Below are 15,773 nucleotides of genomic sequence, written 5' to 3'. Positions count from 1 at the left end.
TTCATTCTGCGCTGCTAATTTCACCAAACGGAACTGGGGGAAAAAATAAATGTTTCTAGGTTTCCCATCTTACATTGGATGGACAAACAGATCCCAAACTCATGCTATTGGTTGAGCCAATGTTGGAGGTCAAAATGGCTCCTCAACATTTAAGAAGGCACTTAAGCTTTTTTGTATTAATTGGCAAATTATCTTTGTTTTTAAACTGGTCAGCTATATAAAATGATCAAACTGAATAACATATAGTATTAGAGGTTTTGTCGAAGCTTGAAGAATGATTTGAGATCTTGTAGCATCAGTTTTGCAATCATTACGCCCGTCTAATTTCCTGCAATTGTTGGACATTTTCATTCTGAGATAGCAAAAATCATTTACATTTTTTTTCTGTAATTTACAGCCAAAATCCAAAGGTTTGCAGCAGTATGTCAACAAGGTAAGTTTATCAAGTTTTGCAGCCAGCATTGAAGTTTTGTTGTACAATTTTGAGAGAGAGAGAAACCTCACTCGTTTTGCTACATTAACACAAATTAATTCATCACTAATGTTTTTCCTTAGCATGTTTAACTCAGGAACAGTTCCACTAAATATGAAAATTCAGTCATCATTTACTCGCCAAATGATGGGATGTCTTTCTTTTTTCAGAAGTTTTTTGGCAAATATTTACACCGATACAGTATTTGTATGCAATAAAAACATACAGTAACAAAGGACTGTCCGTTCTGCACTGAGTGAACATTTGTCAACAGATCTTTTGTGTTCACACATTGGAAAGACGTGTTGAGTAAACAATGACACAATTATCATTTTTGACTGAATTGTTCCTGTAAGCATGAAACTCTCAAGCATGTTTAACCATGTTTATGTCTATTTCTTTATGCCGACTTCCTCTTAAAGTCTCTTGTGAAAGTTCTAACTCAGCAGCTGCTATAACATAAATGTTGGTGCTGGCGTGTGTGTGTGTGTGTTTGTCACAGCCCAGCTTCACCCAGTCCCACTTCACCGCGCTCCCCCTCGTGGCCGATGTTCTCTGCCCCCTCCAGCCCCCAGCTGGCCTCCAGCCCCTCCAGCGATTCCTCCCCCATCAGGTGTGTGTCCTGCTCTGGCCTGCTCAGACCACTATCTATAGCAGTGCAGTTTTCTAATCATTCAGTGTTATGCTTCAGCTTCGCAAATTCACACCTTCCCCCTCAAGTCTGAGCATTAGCTCCACTAATATCCATTTTTAGTGCTTTGTTTGATTTTTTTATTTAGACAAAACGGAATCGAATTTTAAAAACCATTTATCGTTTATCAGCCATAAGATGAAAATAATTATTGGCTTATTGCCATCGGCCCATATTTTCATAAAGGGGCATTCCTATTATATAATGTGGTACTGAATAATTACTGCATTCATGTACTATAGTATTTACAGTACTCGGCATAAATGACTGCACCTCCTCTGAAAGTTAATAAAGTCAGTAATTATTGTTTATGTAGGGTTCCTTGAAGATTAAATGTTCCAGCAAGTCTGCTTGATCAGATTTTATTGTCAAAGTGATAAAATGTTATGTTGCAAACATCCTGAAAGTAAAAAAAAAATAAAATATTTTTGCTAGTTCAAGGCAAGATATGTAAGATTTCACAATATGTAAGCAACTAAAAAAAGTGTCAAATAGCCTGCTGAATCATTCTCACACTTAAAGGTGTAATAGGAGATTGTCTTTAGAAGCATTTTTTGTTATGCTGGTTTAAAGTATCCTGATAGCAATCACTATGTTAAGCGGTATTAAGTGTATAAAATACATATAAGTGTATTTTTATAAATGTATATCAACTGTGGAAGGCGTAGGACCGTGAGGGCCATTCCATGGGTGACATTTGCTTGTTGAAACTCTTCAAAATTACATTTTATTTTTTATATTTTTTCAACACTGAATCTAATACTACACATATTTAACTATTCAAAATGTGTATTGGTCAATCTCAGGCAACATTATTTAATTTTTAACAAGGTTTCAAAGCAGAAGATGAATGCATGTTTTCTCAGTCCTGTTACTGAAACTCATGTGCCGTTTAAAAAGCATGTTTAAAAGCATGCCAGTTAATTCCATTGCATTCACCTCATGAAAGTGTTTATTTTGAATAAATGGTTGGTTATTTGTTCAAATAAATGATATTTGTGACAAAAAAAAATAAAAAATCACTTTATATTAAGACAAGGTGTATTTTAATAAAAAACACAAAATATTTTTTTTCATTTAAAAGAAGACAGAAGCAAACAATTGTATACATGATGGACCAAACAAAACCGATAAAAACAGTTATTTAACATTATTTTTTTTAGAAAAATAAATACATTTAGTAACAGGACTGAGCACTTTGTAACAGGAATGAACACTGGGTAACAGGACTGAGTGTCCATATGTGTGTGAGAACGAGTGTGTACACGGCCGTGTGTGCATGTGAGTGAGATTTCTGTGCTGCTGTATGCTAGTAATACTTCACAGTGAAGGAGGTGGAAAGAGAAAGAAGGAGAGAGAGGGAAGGAAAGACAAAAAGGGGGAAAAGAGAGGGTTGTGGCTGTGTTTCACTCCTTCCCTTGCAGCATGCCATGGGTGTGTGTTTCTAGCAACTGCATAGTATAGGTTCTCTCCATCTTCTACAAAAGATAAGAAAGAGAAAGACAAAAAGATGAAGTCACGTCGTGGTGGACTGGCTCCCTGCAATTATGGCATTCACACTGTAAAACTAATCCTAAAAGTCTACAATTTAAGTCATTTCAACTGTAAAACTCATGATACAGGTGAATAGTATTATATCAACTAATATTCACACAATTAAATCAACAAAACAGAGGACTCTACTCATTCCTGTTACTTTTACTCACTCCTGTTATTTTTCATATGAGTAACAGGACTGAAAATAACAGATTGAGTTTTTAAGCAAAAATGATCAAATACATGACATGACCACATGGAGTACATGCCAATAGCATGAGGACACTGAACAGATTCTAGTGACTTAACTAAAGGTAATATTTGTAAAATAAATAACATCTAAGAAATAATTTAGGTAACAGGACAGTACGTTGAGATTGACTTTCTCAATCGCAGTTACAAATTTCTTCAAATAAACAGAAATTAAAATGAGAGGACTTACTTTTGGTCTTTTCATGGCCTGCATAAGATCCCGATGATGCAACTTCCTGTTGAAAATGTGTCTTGTGGGATGTTCCAAGTTTTTTTAGAGGGGGAAATGTGTGTTTTATAACATATTATGGATTTCTTATGAAATGTCTTTTTGTTTAGCTTAGATTGTATATGGTGTCACACAACAATGCAAAAATAACAAGATTCTAAAAGATTTTAATGATTATATTTAATGATAAAGTTTAGGTTTATATAGCGGGGACATGTAACAAATGCTAGTTTTTTAGTGTTCCGACTAGTTTTTAATAATGTTTTAAATTATATATTTTAAATTTGTAGTTAGAGTAATGTTCAGGACATTTCGCTTAATAATAAAATGATTTTTAGAGTTAATTTTCATGCATATTTATACATACAATGTCCTGGGTCATAAATGGCACCCATTCGGTGGAATGGCCCATAAAATGTTCGTTTAATTGGACCGTTCGGTCCTAACAGTCCAATAGCATCTGTTCCCTGTCGGTCAATGTGTGTTTGTATACCACTGCGCAGCCTGTTCACGCAGACATCATACGTCATCAGCGTGTTTCTTGTACGCAGTGAGAGTCAGAGCGAGAATGACAGGCAAACAGCACCTAACTTTCCTTCTGAACCGACAACAAGTGGCACTGGAAAAGTATCAACCAAAAGAAACACGGTCTTAGAAAGGGCTATAACGAAAAAAATTCTGGATCATTAGAGAGCTAAAACGAATTAATATTGGCCTTGCTTTTCTATGCTGGAGACAACTGCGGGAGTCAAAGTGTCTGAAAGATGATGCCATGTTTGCAGTATTTCTTTTGGACAGGTACACAGTAAAATCCCCAGATTTAAATCAACTCTGCTCAGAGAACATATGGTCCCGCTCTACATAGAGATAAAATAACACTGAAGCAGAGTTAAAGTTAATGATATAATATGCTGTTTGTGGAGTTGTTTAATCAGATCTTGAGAGATTTTATGTCTTTTATCTTCAGTTGATTTCATCTAAGACTGTGGCTGGAAGTCATTTGTAGTTATTGTGTTTCTCTTCTGTGATTCTTGTTAACAGCAGGTGTTCATCACTAATGCTCAATCATAACTTAATTAATCACTTAAAGGTGCCATCAAACGTTTTTTTACAAGATGTAATATAAGTCTAAGGTGTCCCCTGAATGTTTCTGTGAAGTTTCAGCTCAAAATACCCCATAGATTTTTATTTTAAATAATTTTTTTAACTGCCTATTTTGGGGCATCATTAACTACAGTATGCACCGATTCATGCTGCTGGCCATTTAATTGCTTGCGCTCTCCGTATATTAATGATCCCGACTGTTACGTAACAGTTGGTGTTATGTTGAGATTCGCCTGTTCTTCGGAGGTCTTTTTTAAACAAATGAGATTTATATAAGAAGGAGGAAACAATGGAGTTTGAGACTCACTGTATGTCATTTCCATGTACTGAACTCGATATTCAACTATGCTGAGGTAAATTCAATTTTCAATTCGATGGCACCTTTAATTATTTCAACTTTAACTCTGCTTCAGTGTTACTTTAACACTATATAGAGAGGGCCCATATGTACTCTGAGCAGAGTAGATTTTGCTGTGGTGGGGAGGATTTTTGGGGGATGAATCTCCCAAGCGCTGTCATTGCCCCATTAGTTAATTTTATTAGAGACTTGACAACAGTCAGCTTGAAATTTTTGGGACATATACTAATGAAAATGATGAATTAATAACTTGAAGAATAGGACTTCTGGAATCATCGCTTTCAGTAGCTTACTCGGTATAGGGTCTAACATACATGTTGATTTAGATGATTTACCAAGTTTAGACAATTCTTCCTCTCCAACGGCAAAGAATGTATGGAATTGTTCCTCAGGGGATCTATAGTGAACTGTTTGAACCAATACTGTAGCAGATGGTTGCATGGTTATAATTTTCTCTCTGATAGTATCAATCTTGTAAGTAAAGAAATGCATAAAGTCATTACTGTTGTACTGCTGGGAAATGTTGAACTTGTTGATGCTTTATTTCTCATTAATTTAGCCACTGTATCAAATAAATACCTAAGATTGTGTTTGTTTTCTTCTAAAAGAGATGAAAAGTATGTACATATAGCAGTTTTTAGGGCCTTTCTGTAGGTGAAATGCTATCCTTCCACGTAATGCAAAATACCTCTAGTTTTGTTTTCTTCCAGCTGCCCTCCATTTTCTGGGCTGCTCTCTTGAGGTGCGAGTGTGCTCGTTATACCACAGTGTTGGACTGTTCTCAAACTTCTTTAAGTGCAAAGGAGCAACCGTGTCTAAAGTGCTAAGAAAGAGAGAGTCCATAGTTTGTTGCAGTATCAGGTTTTTCTAAAGTAATGTGTATATTTGTAACAAGGAGTTGATTTTGCAGCCTTGGTTAAGTTGAGGATACATGATATATATTGTATAATAATATGAGATGTCGTCGCTCTGCTGCAGAATTTCAACACCATCAACACTGATTTCAATATTAAATCTATAGTATGATTAGCACAATAAGTGGGTCTTGACACATTCTGTCTAACTCCAGTAGAGTTTAGAATGTCTATAAATGCCAATCTCAATGCATCTTTTTCACTATGTGGACGTTAAAATCACCAACAACTAAGACTTTATCAGCAGTCAGTACTAACTCCGAAAGAAAATCAGCTAATTCTTTGATATTCTATGTTGTGCCCTGGTGGCTTGTATATAATAGCCACTACAAATGTCAAAATTGATTTACACTTGATAATGTTATATAAAGCACCATCACTTCAAAAAAAAAATCATACACTAATAGACATGGCACCGAAGGTGTGTAGGCACCTACTGTAATCGTTGGCATTCCTGGTTGGTTTCCGCTCTGGAAGTCTATGGCAGCCCATAGAACCGCTTTTGGGAAAGTCATGAAATTTGGCACACAGATAGAGGACAGTCTGATTTTTTTTACCCTCTGATTCATTGGCTCAAAAAGATTTGATTGTCCATGTGACGTCATTTTCTCGCCATTTTGAATTTTCAGAGGAACCTATTTTTTCAAACTCCTAGGCCGTTACTACGATTTTGATGAAAATTGAACCGGATCATCTTCAGATCATGCCGACAAAAAGTTATGGAATTTGTCGATTTGTCAAACTGTTCTCGAATAAAGAATTTTACGTAGCGTTTGCGAAAATAGACATAAGGCTGTATTTCTGCAATGCTTTATCGTAATCATTCAAACTTGGTACGTCATAAGCATGACTTGAGGCTACATGCTGCATTTCCGTGCAGCGCCACCTACTGGTCTGGAGATATGAAAAATGGATTTTTTGCTTACAACTTCTGAACAGTTTGCCCAAAAATCACGGGAGTCATAATCTTAAGATTCCTGAATCCTTGCCTGAATCCTATAATAATAAAGAATAACATTACCATGGCACCATTTTGAACAATCTATAATAATACCATGGCATTTATTTATCTATTTATTTATTTATTAATTGTCTTTGAGTTGCTGATGTCAAAGAACTGAACATTTGAACTTATAAATGTCCAGACCAATATTAAAAAGATTTTTTTTTTTAGGGTTGTCAATAGAACATATACATATAGTGCTGTCAAACTTTGTGTTTACATATGTATGTATGTTTACTTACAGATATTGATATGTGCAAGTAAATCAATCTCCATTAAAATTTTGAATTCATTAATAGCCCTAATATATGTTTTGTTTTTGTTTTGTTTTTTTCCAGTACTCCGCTACGAAAAGCACGTGCACTATACGCCTGCAAGGCTGAACATGACTCTGAGCTGTCCTTTATCGCAGGGACCATATTCGACAATGGTGAGTCTCCGTTTTTAACCCGCAGTGGGTGTACCATATTTGGTTAGTTAGGCAGGTCTGAGCCTTGAGCGTTGGCGTAAGAGCAGCAAATCGATATATCTGCTTTGTTCCACCTCCTGCCCCTTAACTGGTATCAGAGCTCGAACCTTCCACAGTTTGACATTTGACACTGTTGAGCAATAGATTAGATTATTGTTTAATGAAACCTCAGGCGTGTTCTACTGCAAGATTAAATAGAGGCTTTAAATGCTCGAGATTATTTGTTGGGCCTCTTTGGGGGATGGAGTCGACTTCTATTAGAACTGAGGGATGAGTAGAAATTGTTTTTGGTGGTAACGTTCAGCAACACATGCTGCACATAGAGCTTAACTTGAATTTGGAACAGTTCTTTGGCACTGACGATAACTAGAGGATAAAGTTGTCAGGGCGTGCCAAAACCATCTTCCTTTTGCATCTTTGTCTCATAGTTCATCCATCAAGAGAACCAGGATGGCTGGAGGGGACCTTGGATGGGAAGACTGGGTTAATTCCAGAGAACTACGTGGAGTTTCTTTAGAAGGCTCGAGTCGATGGGAGTGTCGAGGCACAGAGTCCGGTTTTGCAAAACTGAACTTCGACAGAAAAGCCGAGTTAGTATGCCTGAGCGTGTCTCTGTGATCTTATGGGTTTTTGGCAACTGTGGCATTCCCCTAGCATCTTTGTCCCATGTATCCCACAATGCACTGCAGCTGTGAAAAAAAAAAGAAAAAAAAAACCCTGGGACCAAGTTGTTGCTGCCTCGGCCACAATCAAGACTCTTTTAGATTTTCAAACAGGGGCTTATCATGAATTATGGATTTCTTTTTTATATATATGTGAGCACTTCCTGGTTCACCATGATGTAATATGTGTGCTGTTTCTATGCAGTCTGGGGCTTTTTGAATGTCTTTTGTGTCTTTCAGGTTCTCGTATGTGTTTTGTTTAGAACTACTAAGAGATAACTGTTAATTATGGGGAAAAAAACAAAACTCTTGCACTCTTTTGTATATCAGGAAGCAATTGAAAAAAAAATGATTTTTTTTTTTTCCTCAGCATGTAAGTGGAAAGTGTAAATTATTTCTTAATGTGAATTAACGTCATGTAAACCACTCTTATTTAAGCATTATCTCTGATGAGATTTGTGTTCTTTTGGAGTGTATTAACATTGTAAATAAGTGACAATTGATAAGGTATAATTTTTTTGTAAAATGTGAATTATATATATTTTTATTGTAGCATACTAACTTAATTTTTTGATAGCCCAATTGATCTTTTTACCAAAAAAAAAAAATCATCATGTAAAACTTTCTGAGCCTTAATATTCTTTAGGATATTGAATAAATAAGAGCATGGTTCAGTTGTTTAGATTTTATTTTTCTTCTACTCAATAAAAATGTTTATCAAATGTTCAATTAAATCCATTGATGTCGATTTTTCAATTAGAAAACTGCTCAATTTAAACTGGTTTAATCCTAGTATGATTGGTACAGATTCCACACATTTTTTGTCCAAGTGTAGAGTTGTGTCAACATTCAGATCCAATGGAAAAACAGCAAATTAGCACATTGATTTCACAGTATAAAAAGACACAATCTTCCCTCTGAACAAATTTTATCCAACATTTAATCAAATATGTGTAAAGATCGACATTGACTACAGGAGAGGTGTAATACAGAAATCATACAAAACTATTTTTTTTCAAACAAAGACATTTTATATCCTTTACATTGGATTACTTTTACATATAACTGAAATGCAAAAAAAAAAAAAAAGACTTTAATAATGAAAGCCATATACCAGTGAAATATGATTTGCCCTTAATCTTTAAAGATAGTATTTGCATGAATTTTTGTACAAAATATACTATGTCAAGCCAGTATTAGGGTAGTGCAAATTCTCAGGCTCTGATACATTACTTTACACACAGCTTTATTATTATTTTTTTTTTACTAGTTAATTTTACAGCATTATGTATGAGACCAAAGCCTAAATCTTTATAAAAGAAATAGAAAAGGATAAAATAAAGTACTAGAGTTGGGTAGTAAGTGCTACTGTAAAATGTAACTGCTTTAAATATTTTCCTTTTTTTTTTTTTTTTTTTTAAATCTGCGTTGCTTTGGTCACTCTGTTGCACTATTCAAACTACACTCGCATCCCTGACTTCTATCTTCAAGCAGTCATTCTTTAAAACAGTGATTCAGTGACTCATATATTCCCTATAGATTTATAGAATTTACATTTACATATAACATAACACTTTTTCAAAAGTGCACCTGCAATACAGTTCTCGACAAAAAAGATAGCAATACAACTTTATGTATTAAAATTTTGTTGTAAAATGATGTGTATATCAAAGAGTATCTGTGTAATTATATTTTAGCTTTAGTTACTTTTAAAAATGATCAATGATTACCAAACAAAATATTTTTTTTTTTTTTTTTTTTTTTTAGACATTTCAGCATTTTTTTGAATTTATACAACCTATGGTTTATGGCTCACAAACTCCCTTTGCAAGGCATATTGTGAAACAATTAGAAAACGTGACATCTCACAAACCTAGCGAGGAATTTGTAAAAAAAATAGTCTCATATAATACGCTAAAATATTTGAGGAATCTGTCAGGAGGATCGGGATATTTACTGCGTACATTTTAACGATGCCGTTGGAAATGAGCGTTAAGTGGCTTTCTAACACTCCGAAAGCTACAACAGACACCGGATTCGATTACATACCGTCTGCTGCAGGACGTCAGGCGACTGGAAATTAACCTTTAACCCTCTGGTCACCATGAGAGTTTTAATACTGTAAATGCCCATAGTGGCAAAATGAATGGCTGAATCTTGTCACATGACCAAATTCAGTTGATAGTTCAATGTTTAAATGTTCAATCGTCTTTTACACTCAATGGGAATTCCAGAAATGTGCAGGATACTCGAGTGCAACATGTATTTTAAAAATATAAGGAAACTCTGATTAGGAATTAGGAATATTTCACCCCCAGATCTGTCATCATTTACTCACCTTCGTGTCGTTCCGACCCCGCATGTTCAAAGAAGTCATTATGAAGAATCTTCACACAGCACTTTCCCATACAACATTGTTCATAGGGACAGAAAAATAACAGCATGAGTTTGGAACAACATGATAATAATGATGAGTAAATAATGACAGAATAATAACCATTTATCAATTGTGGGGGAATTGTTCCTTTACACTGGTAATGAAGTGTAGCTGGTGCAGAAACCCTGAAGCACAGACATGAATGTCGGTTGACACGTAACAACGAGCAAACACATACCCAAGCATGAGAACAACAAATGTTCCTTTTGTTCTGATGTTACCATCAGAGGGAGAGTAAAGAAAAGTGGGTCAGAAGAACTCATATGGGTCACCAGATTTAGAATATGCAGAGAATATTCCAAAAACATTTCAATTAAAATGGTTTTCAAGGATGACAGAAAATAAAAAGCATGAACACAGAGATGTCCGAGATGCACTTCAAGCACGCACAAACATTCACAGAAAGACATGAACACACTGCAGTGGACAGGAGGGGAATGCTGGGATATGCTAATGTGAATATGGCCAGAATGGATGGAAATTTGACAAAATAACCCTGAATTCATCCATTGATTTCAGGACTTACATCAGCTTTTCACTTCCAAATGCATGCAAGTGTAAATGGTCATTTGTTTTATGTGAACCTGAGCTAATAATTAACATAAACTCAATTAAATAATGTTTAAATTTCAGTTAAATCGTTCACCCAAAGAAAAAGAACATTCCATCATTTGGATTTGTCAGTGTTATTTTAGTATCATTGATATACTATTATGTATTTTCATTTAATTATTTTTTTTTTTTTACTTGTTTTAGATTGTTTTTGTTTTTTTTTGTATATCTTCAAATTGAAATCTTTAAAAAAAAAAATACATTTTTTAATATTTTATTTTATTTAAAATGACCAAAAAAAAAAGTTTGTCACCCTCATGTTACACTGCAAAAAAATGCTTTTCTTAGTATGTTTGTCTTGTTTCCAGTCCAAATATCTAAATATTCTTCAATTCAGATGCTTTTACTAGAAGAGTAGAATTTGTTTCTGGGGAAAAAAAAAAAAAAAAAAAAAAAAAATCAAAACAAGCAAAATGATCTGCCAATTGTGTAAGAAAAATAATCTTGTTTCTGTTTTAGACAGAAACAAAATACAAGATTTCAAACAGAAACAAGATTATTTTTCTTACCCCACTGGCAGATCATTTTGCTTGTTTTAAGCAAAATCTCATTTTATTTTTTTTATTTTTTTATGAATTTTTCGATATTTGGACAGGAAACAAGACAAAAATACTAAGTAAGAAAAACATTTTTTATTTATTTATTATTATTTATTTATTTATTTTGCAGTGCATTCCCGTATGAATTGTTTTTTCTCGTGGAACACAAACTTTCTTTTCAAAATAATAGAAGAGAATGAGAGCTGACAAAAACTCATGATTTTGTACATTTTCAGTGAATAAAGACTTCACTTTAGGTTTGCTCTCACCATGCAATCGTAAGAATTTTTTTTTCTCTCTCTCTCTTTTGTGTATTTTTTGAAGCTTGAAAGCTTCAGCCACCATTCCCTGCAGCTTAACTGAAAACTGCAACCAGGAAATTATTCAGAATTTTTCCATTTCGTGTTCCACGGAGTAAAGAAAGGCATACAAGTTTGGAACAACATGAGGGTAAATGCTGGAAGAATTTTCATTTTTGGGTGAGCTATTAAAAAAAACAAAAAACAAAGAAACAACTTAGAAATTGCTGCCAGACATGGAACAGATCTTGATTTGAGTTGAATTATCACACGGCATTTCCACAGGGTCTCGGGTTTCATGGGCTGCTTCAAAATGTTGAGCACCTCAGGGGACCGTTGAGCTGCCACCTACAGAGAGCCGCCGCGGCAGGTTTAGACAAGAGCAGAAACAGACGCGAGTCGCCGACATAAACTGTATGCCAAGTCATTGCGTTAGCCTGAGAAATGTCTGAAATTGATTCGCAAAGCGCAAAAAAGGCACATTTCCCTTTTTTGATATACCTTTGTAAACATTTCAGCAGTGTACATGCAAAAAAAGAGAAAATATCACTCAAAATATGTCTTTCTAAAAGTCATATTTCGTCTGCTCCAAGTACATGACTCTGCTTTGTCCTGCTCCACAAACATTTGTGAAGAGCGAACTTCACCTCTTTCCTCTGAGAATCAAGCAGGAGCGATTGTATCCCTCGATTCATTCAGGATGTTTGGGGGCAAGCGGGCAGGTTGGACTAGCGCTGGTAAGGGAAGGGTGGTGTTAAGGCATTGTTATGATCTAAGGCAGTCATTTCTGATGGAACAGAAGAGGCTTGACACTCCCGTCTTTAAATTTTGGTAGCTGATTGCTGATGATCTCTGCCAACATCTCAGGAAAATCCACGCTCAGAGATTTATTCACAAACGTGTAGAAACAGAAGCTGAGAAGACCCTCCACCATCTGTGGACAAAAGTAGCATTTCAATAGAGCTTTTACATACATGACACCAACAATGAAAAACCCCGGGACAGCCAAAAACGTTAGTGTGGTGTGACTGTCCTGATATCATAATGAAGAAAAAAAAAGCCTCATTAAAAGGATTTGAAAGAGAGAAAACCAATAAAATTGAAAGACTTTTGCCCACCAAATCAAGTCATGTGGTGCAACTGACATTAAACATGAAACAATATCATAGGGAGGACCACTGCAGACCCTCCTGTCAAGGTCAACAAGTCTTAAAATTTCTGATCATTTAAAGAACATTTTATATGAGCTTTTTATTAAAGTTTTGATTTGTCCAGGCTAGGGCTGTTCAACGATAACCGTGGTTATTGTGTACAAAATAAGAGTCTGTGTTTACGTAATATATGTGTGTTTGTTTTGTAAATATTTGTATAGAAATATAAGATATTTTTCTTAAATATATACATGTATGTGTGTATATATATATATATATATATATATATATATATATATATATATAATAATTATTATACACAAAACAAACACACATGTTACGTAAACACAGACTCTTATTTTGTACACGATAACCACGTTGAACAGCCCTAGTCCATGCAGTACAATTTAATGAGGTACAACCTCCAAAAATAATATAATTCATAAAAAAGGTGTATTCACAATCAGTATATCGCCAAGGCAGATATATCGGCCAATATTTGTTTTTGTTTTTTTTATTTTAATTATAAGCATCCCCCCATTATCACATGACATTTTTTTCTGTTTGCTGTTAAGTGTTGTGAGGGGGACTTTTATTTTGATAGTGCTGAAAACCCAGCGCCCATTCTCCGTCTTCTTTAGTTTATTGTCTTTGTTTAACAGTTCTGTCTAATAATAATAAAAAGGCAAACACTATAATACTTTTTGAATGTACTTTCGGCATTCAGTTACCCCGGAGGTGCATTGCTCATTGGTTGAGTCATGCAAGGAGGTGTTCAAAAGTTCAGATAATTACAGCACCATAGTTTCATTCCTGAATGAATCAGCGTTTTTTAATTAATTGGCTGAATGACTAGCTCATAAAAACAGTAAAGTAGGCCACTACAGACCTATGTAAAGGCACATGCAAAGAAAATAAAATACTATCAGAAAGAATCTTAAACAATACCGTGATAAAAGTTTTTGGTCGTACCACCCAGGACTGGTAGCTTCCTGCAAAGTTCAGCTTCAACCCTAATCAAACACATCTGTGCCAGCTAATTAAAGGGATAATTCACTAAAAAATGAAAATTCTGACATTAATTATTCACCCTCATGTGTAATTTTGTAACACTTATGACGTGACGAAGCCTCATTTACTGAAATCACGTGACTTTGGCAGTTTGATACGCGCTCCAAACCACTGATTCGAAACAAAAGATTCGTAAAGCTTCATGAAGCAGTGTTATGAAATCATTAGATATTGTTGAAGAAAGTCGTTATTTTGTGTTTTTGGCGCATAAGAAGTATTCTCGTCACTTCATAACATTAAGATTGAACCACTGTGGTCACTTGAACTGTTTTAAATATATGTATTACACGGCTCTGTGGAATACTTGATTCTGATTGGTCAACGGCGCCATACAGCGTTATGTTATTCTCTGATAACAACCGCTGAAAACAGATAACACAGGCTCATCTTGCTAGGAACGTTTTTTCCTCGTGGAAGTTTTGCCTTTGGTGAGCAAATAAAATATTAAAAAGCAGTCAAATCAATATTTTGCGTACAGTTATTTAATTATGTCATCCAGTATTGGATGCAGTAAAACTACAGTTGTATTGCAGTTATACTGCAATATTGCAGTTTTTTCATGTCCAAAAATCTTTTGTAAAGGGTGACTGTACCATAGCTTAAATGTCTGTTTCCATCTAGTTTGAACTTGCCGCGCTAGCAACTGCTCTCTCCGCGGAAGAGGACTCAGATCAACATTTCGTTAATTATTTACTTATGTGGCAAGTAGCCATGCAATAAGCAGGATAATGTACATCCAGGCGGTTGTTATCTCAGAATAAACCCCTTCTGGCTGATGCTTCGCGTCGGGGTCCTGATCACCCTGCCGGGGTTTATTCTGAGATAACAACTAGCTGGATGTACATTATCCCTTACAGAGTAGCTTTCTGGGCATCTGAAAGTGTTAATGATCTTGCTGGCAATGCAGGCCTCACTGAGCCATCGGAATTTATCAAAAATATCTTAATTTGTGTTCTGAAGATGAACAAAGGTCTTACGGGTGTGGAACGACATGAAGGTGAGTAATTAATGACAGAATTTTCATTTTTGGGTGAACTAACCCTTTAAGATCCTCAGGAACATGATAATTGCAGATAAGTGTGTTGGAGCAGTGCTGGAACTAAACTCTGCAGAAAGGAAGCTCTCTAGGAACAGGATTGGGCACTTCTGCTTTAATGAAATATGTGCAGTGAGTATCTAGGCCAAAGTTTTACTATGTGCTAAATACACGGTTACATAGTTGCATAAAGTCTTTCTGGCCTAGCATGTTTTTCTCTTTTGTATAAGCAGTAATACCACCAGTGCCAATAATGTCTCTTGTTTGTGTTTGTGTAAGAGATGCCCACTTACCTCCTGCATGGAGTCCAAAAGCTTAGTGAGCTGGTAGAACCTCTGCCAGTTCTGGCTGGAGTTCTCCTCTCGTTTAACAATGGCTTTTCCCAGCTCCTTTATGTACGACATGCGGATTTCATCAAACACAGCTTGGCTTTTAAGGCCATCCTTTGGTACTGTGAAAACAGATGGGGTCAGGATGAGATGTTAACATTAAATTATTGCCTTTTAATCAAGAAAATACTCCAAGGAGTAGCAAAGTATGTACGTCAAACAAATGCCTCATACGAATACTAAGAGTACATTGACACTCAAGAAAGCTAGAGTATTTTACAGGTAGGAACACATTAACTTGGTGTCAGAATTGCCCTAATTACAAGTTACGGTCCCACTTTATATTAAGTGGCCTTAACTAATATGTACTTACATCAAAAAATAAGTACAATGTACTTATTGGGTTCAATAATTGGGTTCACACTTTTTCTGCTATTGAATTGGGATACGGGAAGGTTAGGGAAAGCTGTGGGTAGATTTAAGGGTAGGGGTAAGGGTTAAGGGATGGGTCAACAGTGTAATTATAAATGTAATTACAGAAATTAATTACAGATGTAATTACATGCAGGTGTTTTTAAAATATAAGTACAATGTAAAAACATGTATGTA

The 15,773-nt window shown here is 35.3% G+C and overlaps 2 protein-coding genes across 7 annotated transcripts in view; one reads left to right on the top strand and one right to left on the bottom strand.

Annotated features, from left to right (window-relative positions):
- LOC137013297 (rho GTPase-activating protein 26-like) overlaps positions 1-8,919 on the top strand; it is a 121,594-nt gene extending 112,675 nt beyond the window's left edge. For 3 of the 4 annotated variants that reach the window (XM_067376982.1, XM_067376980.1, XM_067376981.1), the window contains exons 21-24: positions 398-433; positions 975-1,085; positions 6,898-6,989; positions 7,457-8,919. In XM_067376982.1, coding sequence (XP_067233083.1) covers positions 398-433; positions 975-1,085; positions 6,898-6,989; positions 7,457-7,545 — 328 coding nt within the window. In that variant the 3' untranslated portion in view covers positions 7,546-8,919. The remainder of the gene's footprint in view (positions 1-397; positions 434-974; positions 1,086-6,897; positions 6,990-7,456) is intronic. The other variant, XM_067376983.1, reaches the window with a different exon arrangement.
- Positions 8,920-9,055: 136 nt separating this feature from the next.
- Positions 9,056-15,773, bottom strand: part of LOC137013298 (glucocorticoid receptor-like) — a 74,583-nt gene continuing 67,865 nt past the window's right edge. For all 3 annotated transcript variants that reach the window (XM_067376985.1, XM_067376984.1, XM_067376986.1), the window contains 2 exons: positions 15,129-15,286; positions 9,056-12,511 (listed from right to left, as the gene is read on the bottom strand). In XM_067376985.1, coding sequence (XP_067233086.1) covers positions 12,359-12,511; positions 15,129-15,286 — 311 coding nt within the window. In that variant the 3' untranslated portion in view covers positions 9,056-12,358. The remainder of the gene's footprint in view (positions 12,512-15,128; positions 15,287-15,773) is intronic.

This window comes from Chanodichthys erythropterus, chromosome 22 (assembly GCF_024489055.1).
Source record: "Chanodichthys erythropterus isolate Z2021 chromosome 22, ASM2448905v1, whole genome shotgun sequence".
NCBI classification, from domain to species: Eukaryota; Metazoa; Chordata; class Actinopteri; order Cypriniformes; family Xenocyprididae; genus Chanodichthys; species Chanodichthys erythropterus.
The sequence above is the reverse complement of the archived record's forward strand: the minus strand, read 5'-3'. Positions and strand labels throughout refer to the sequence as shown.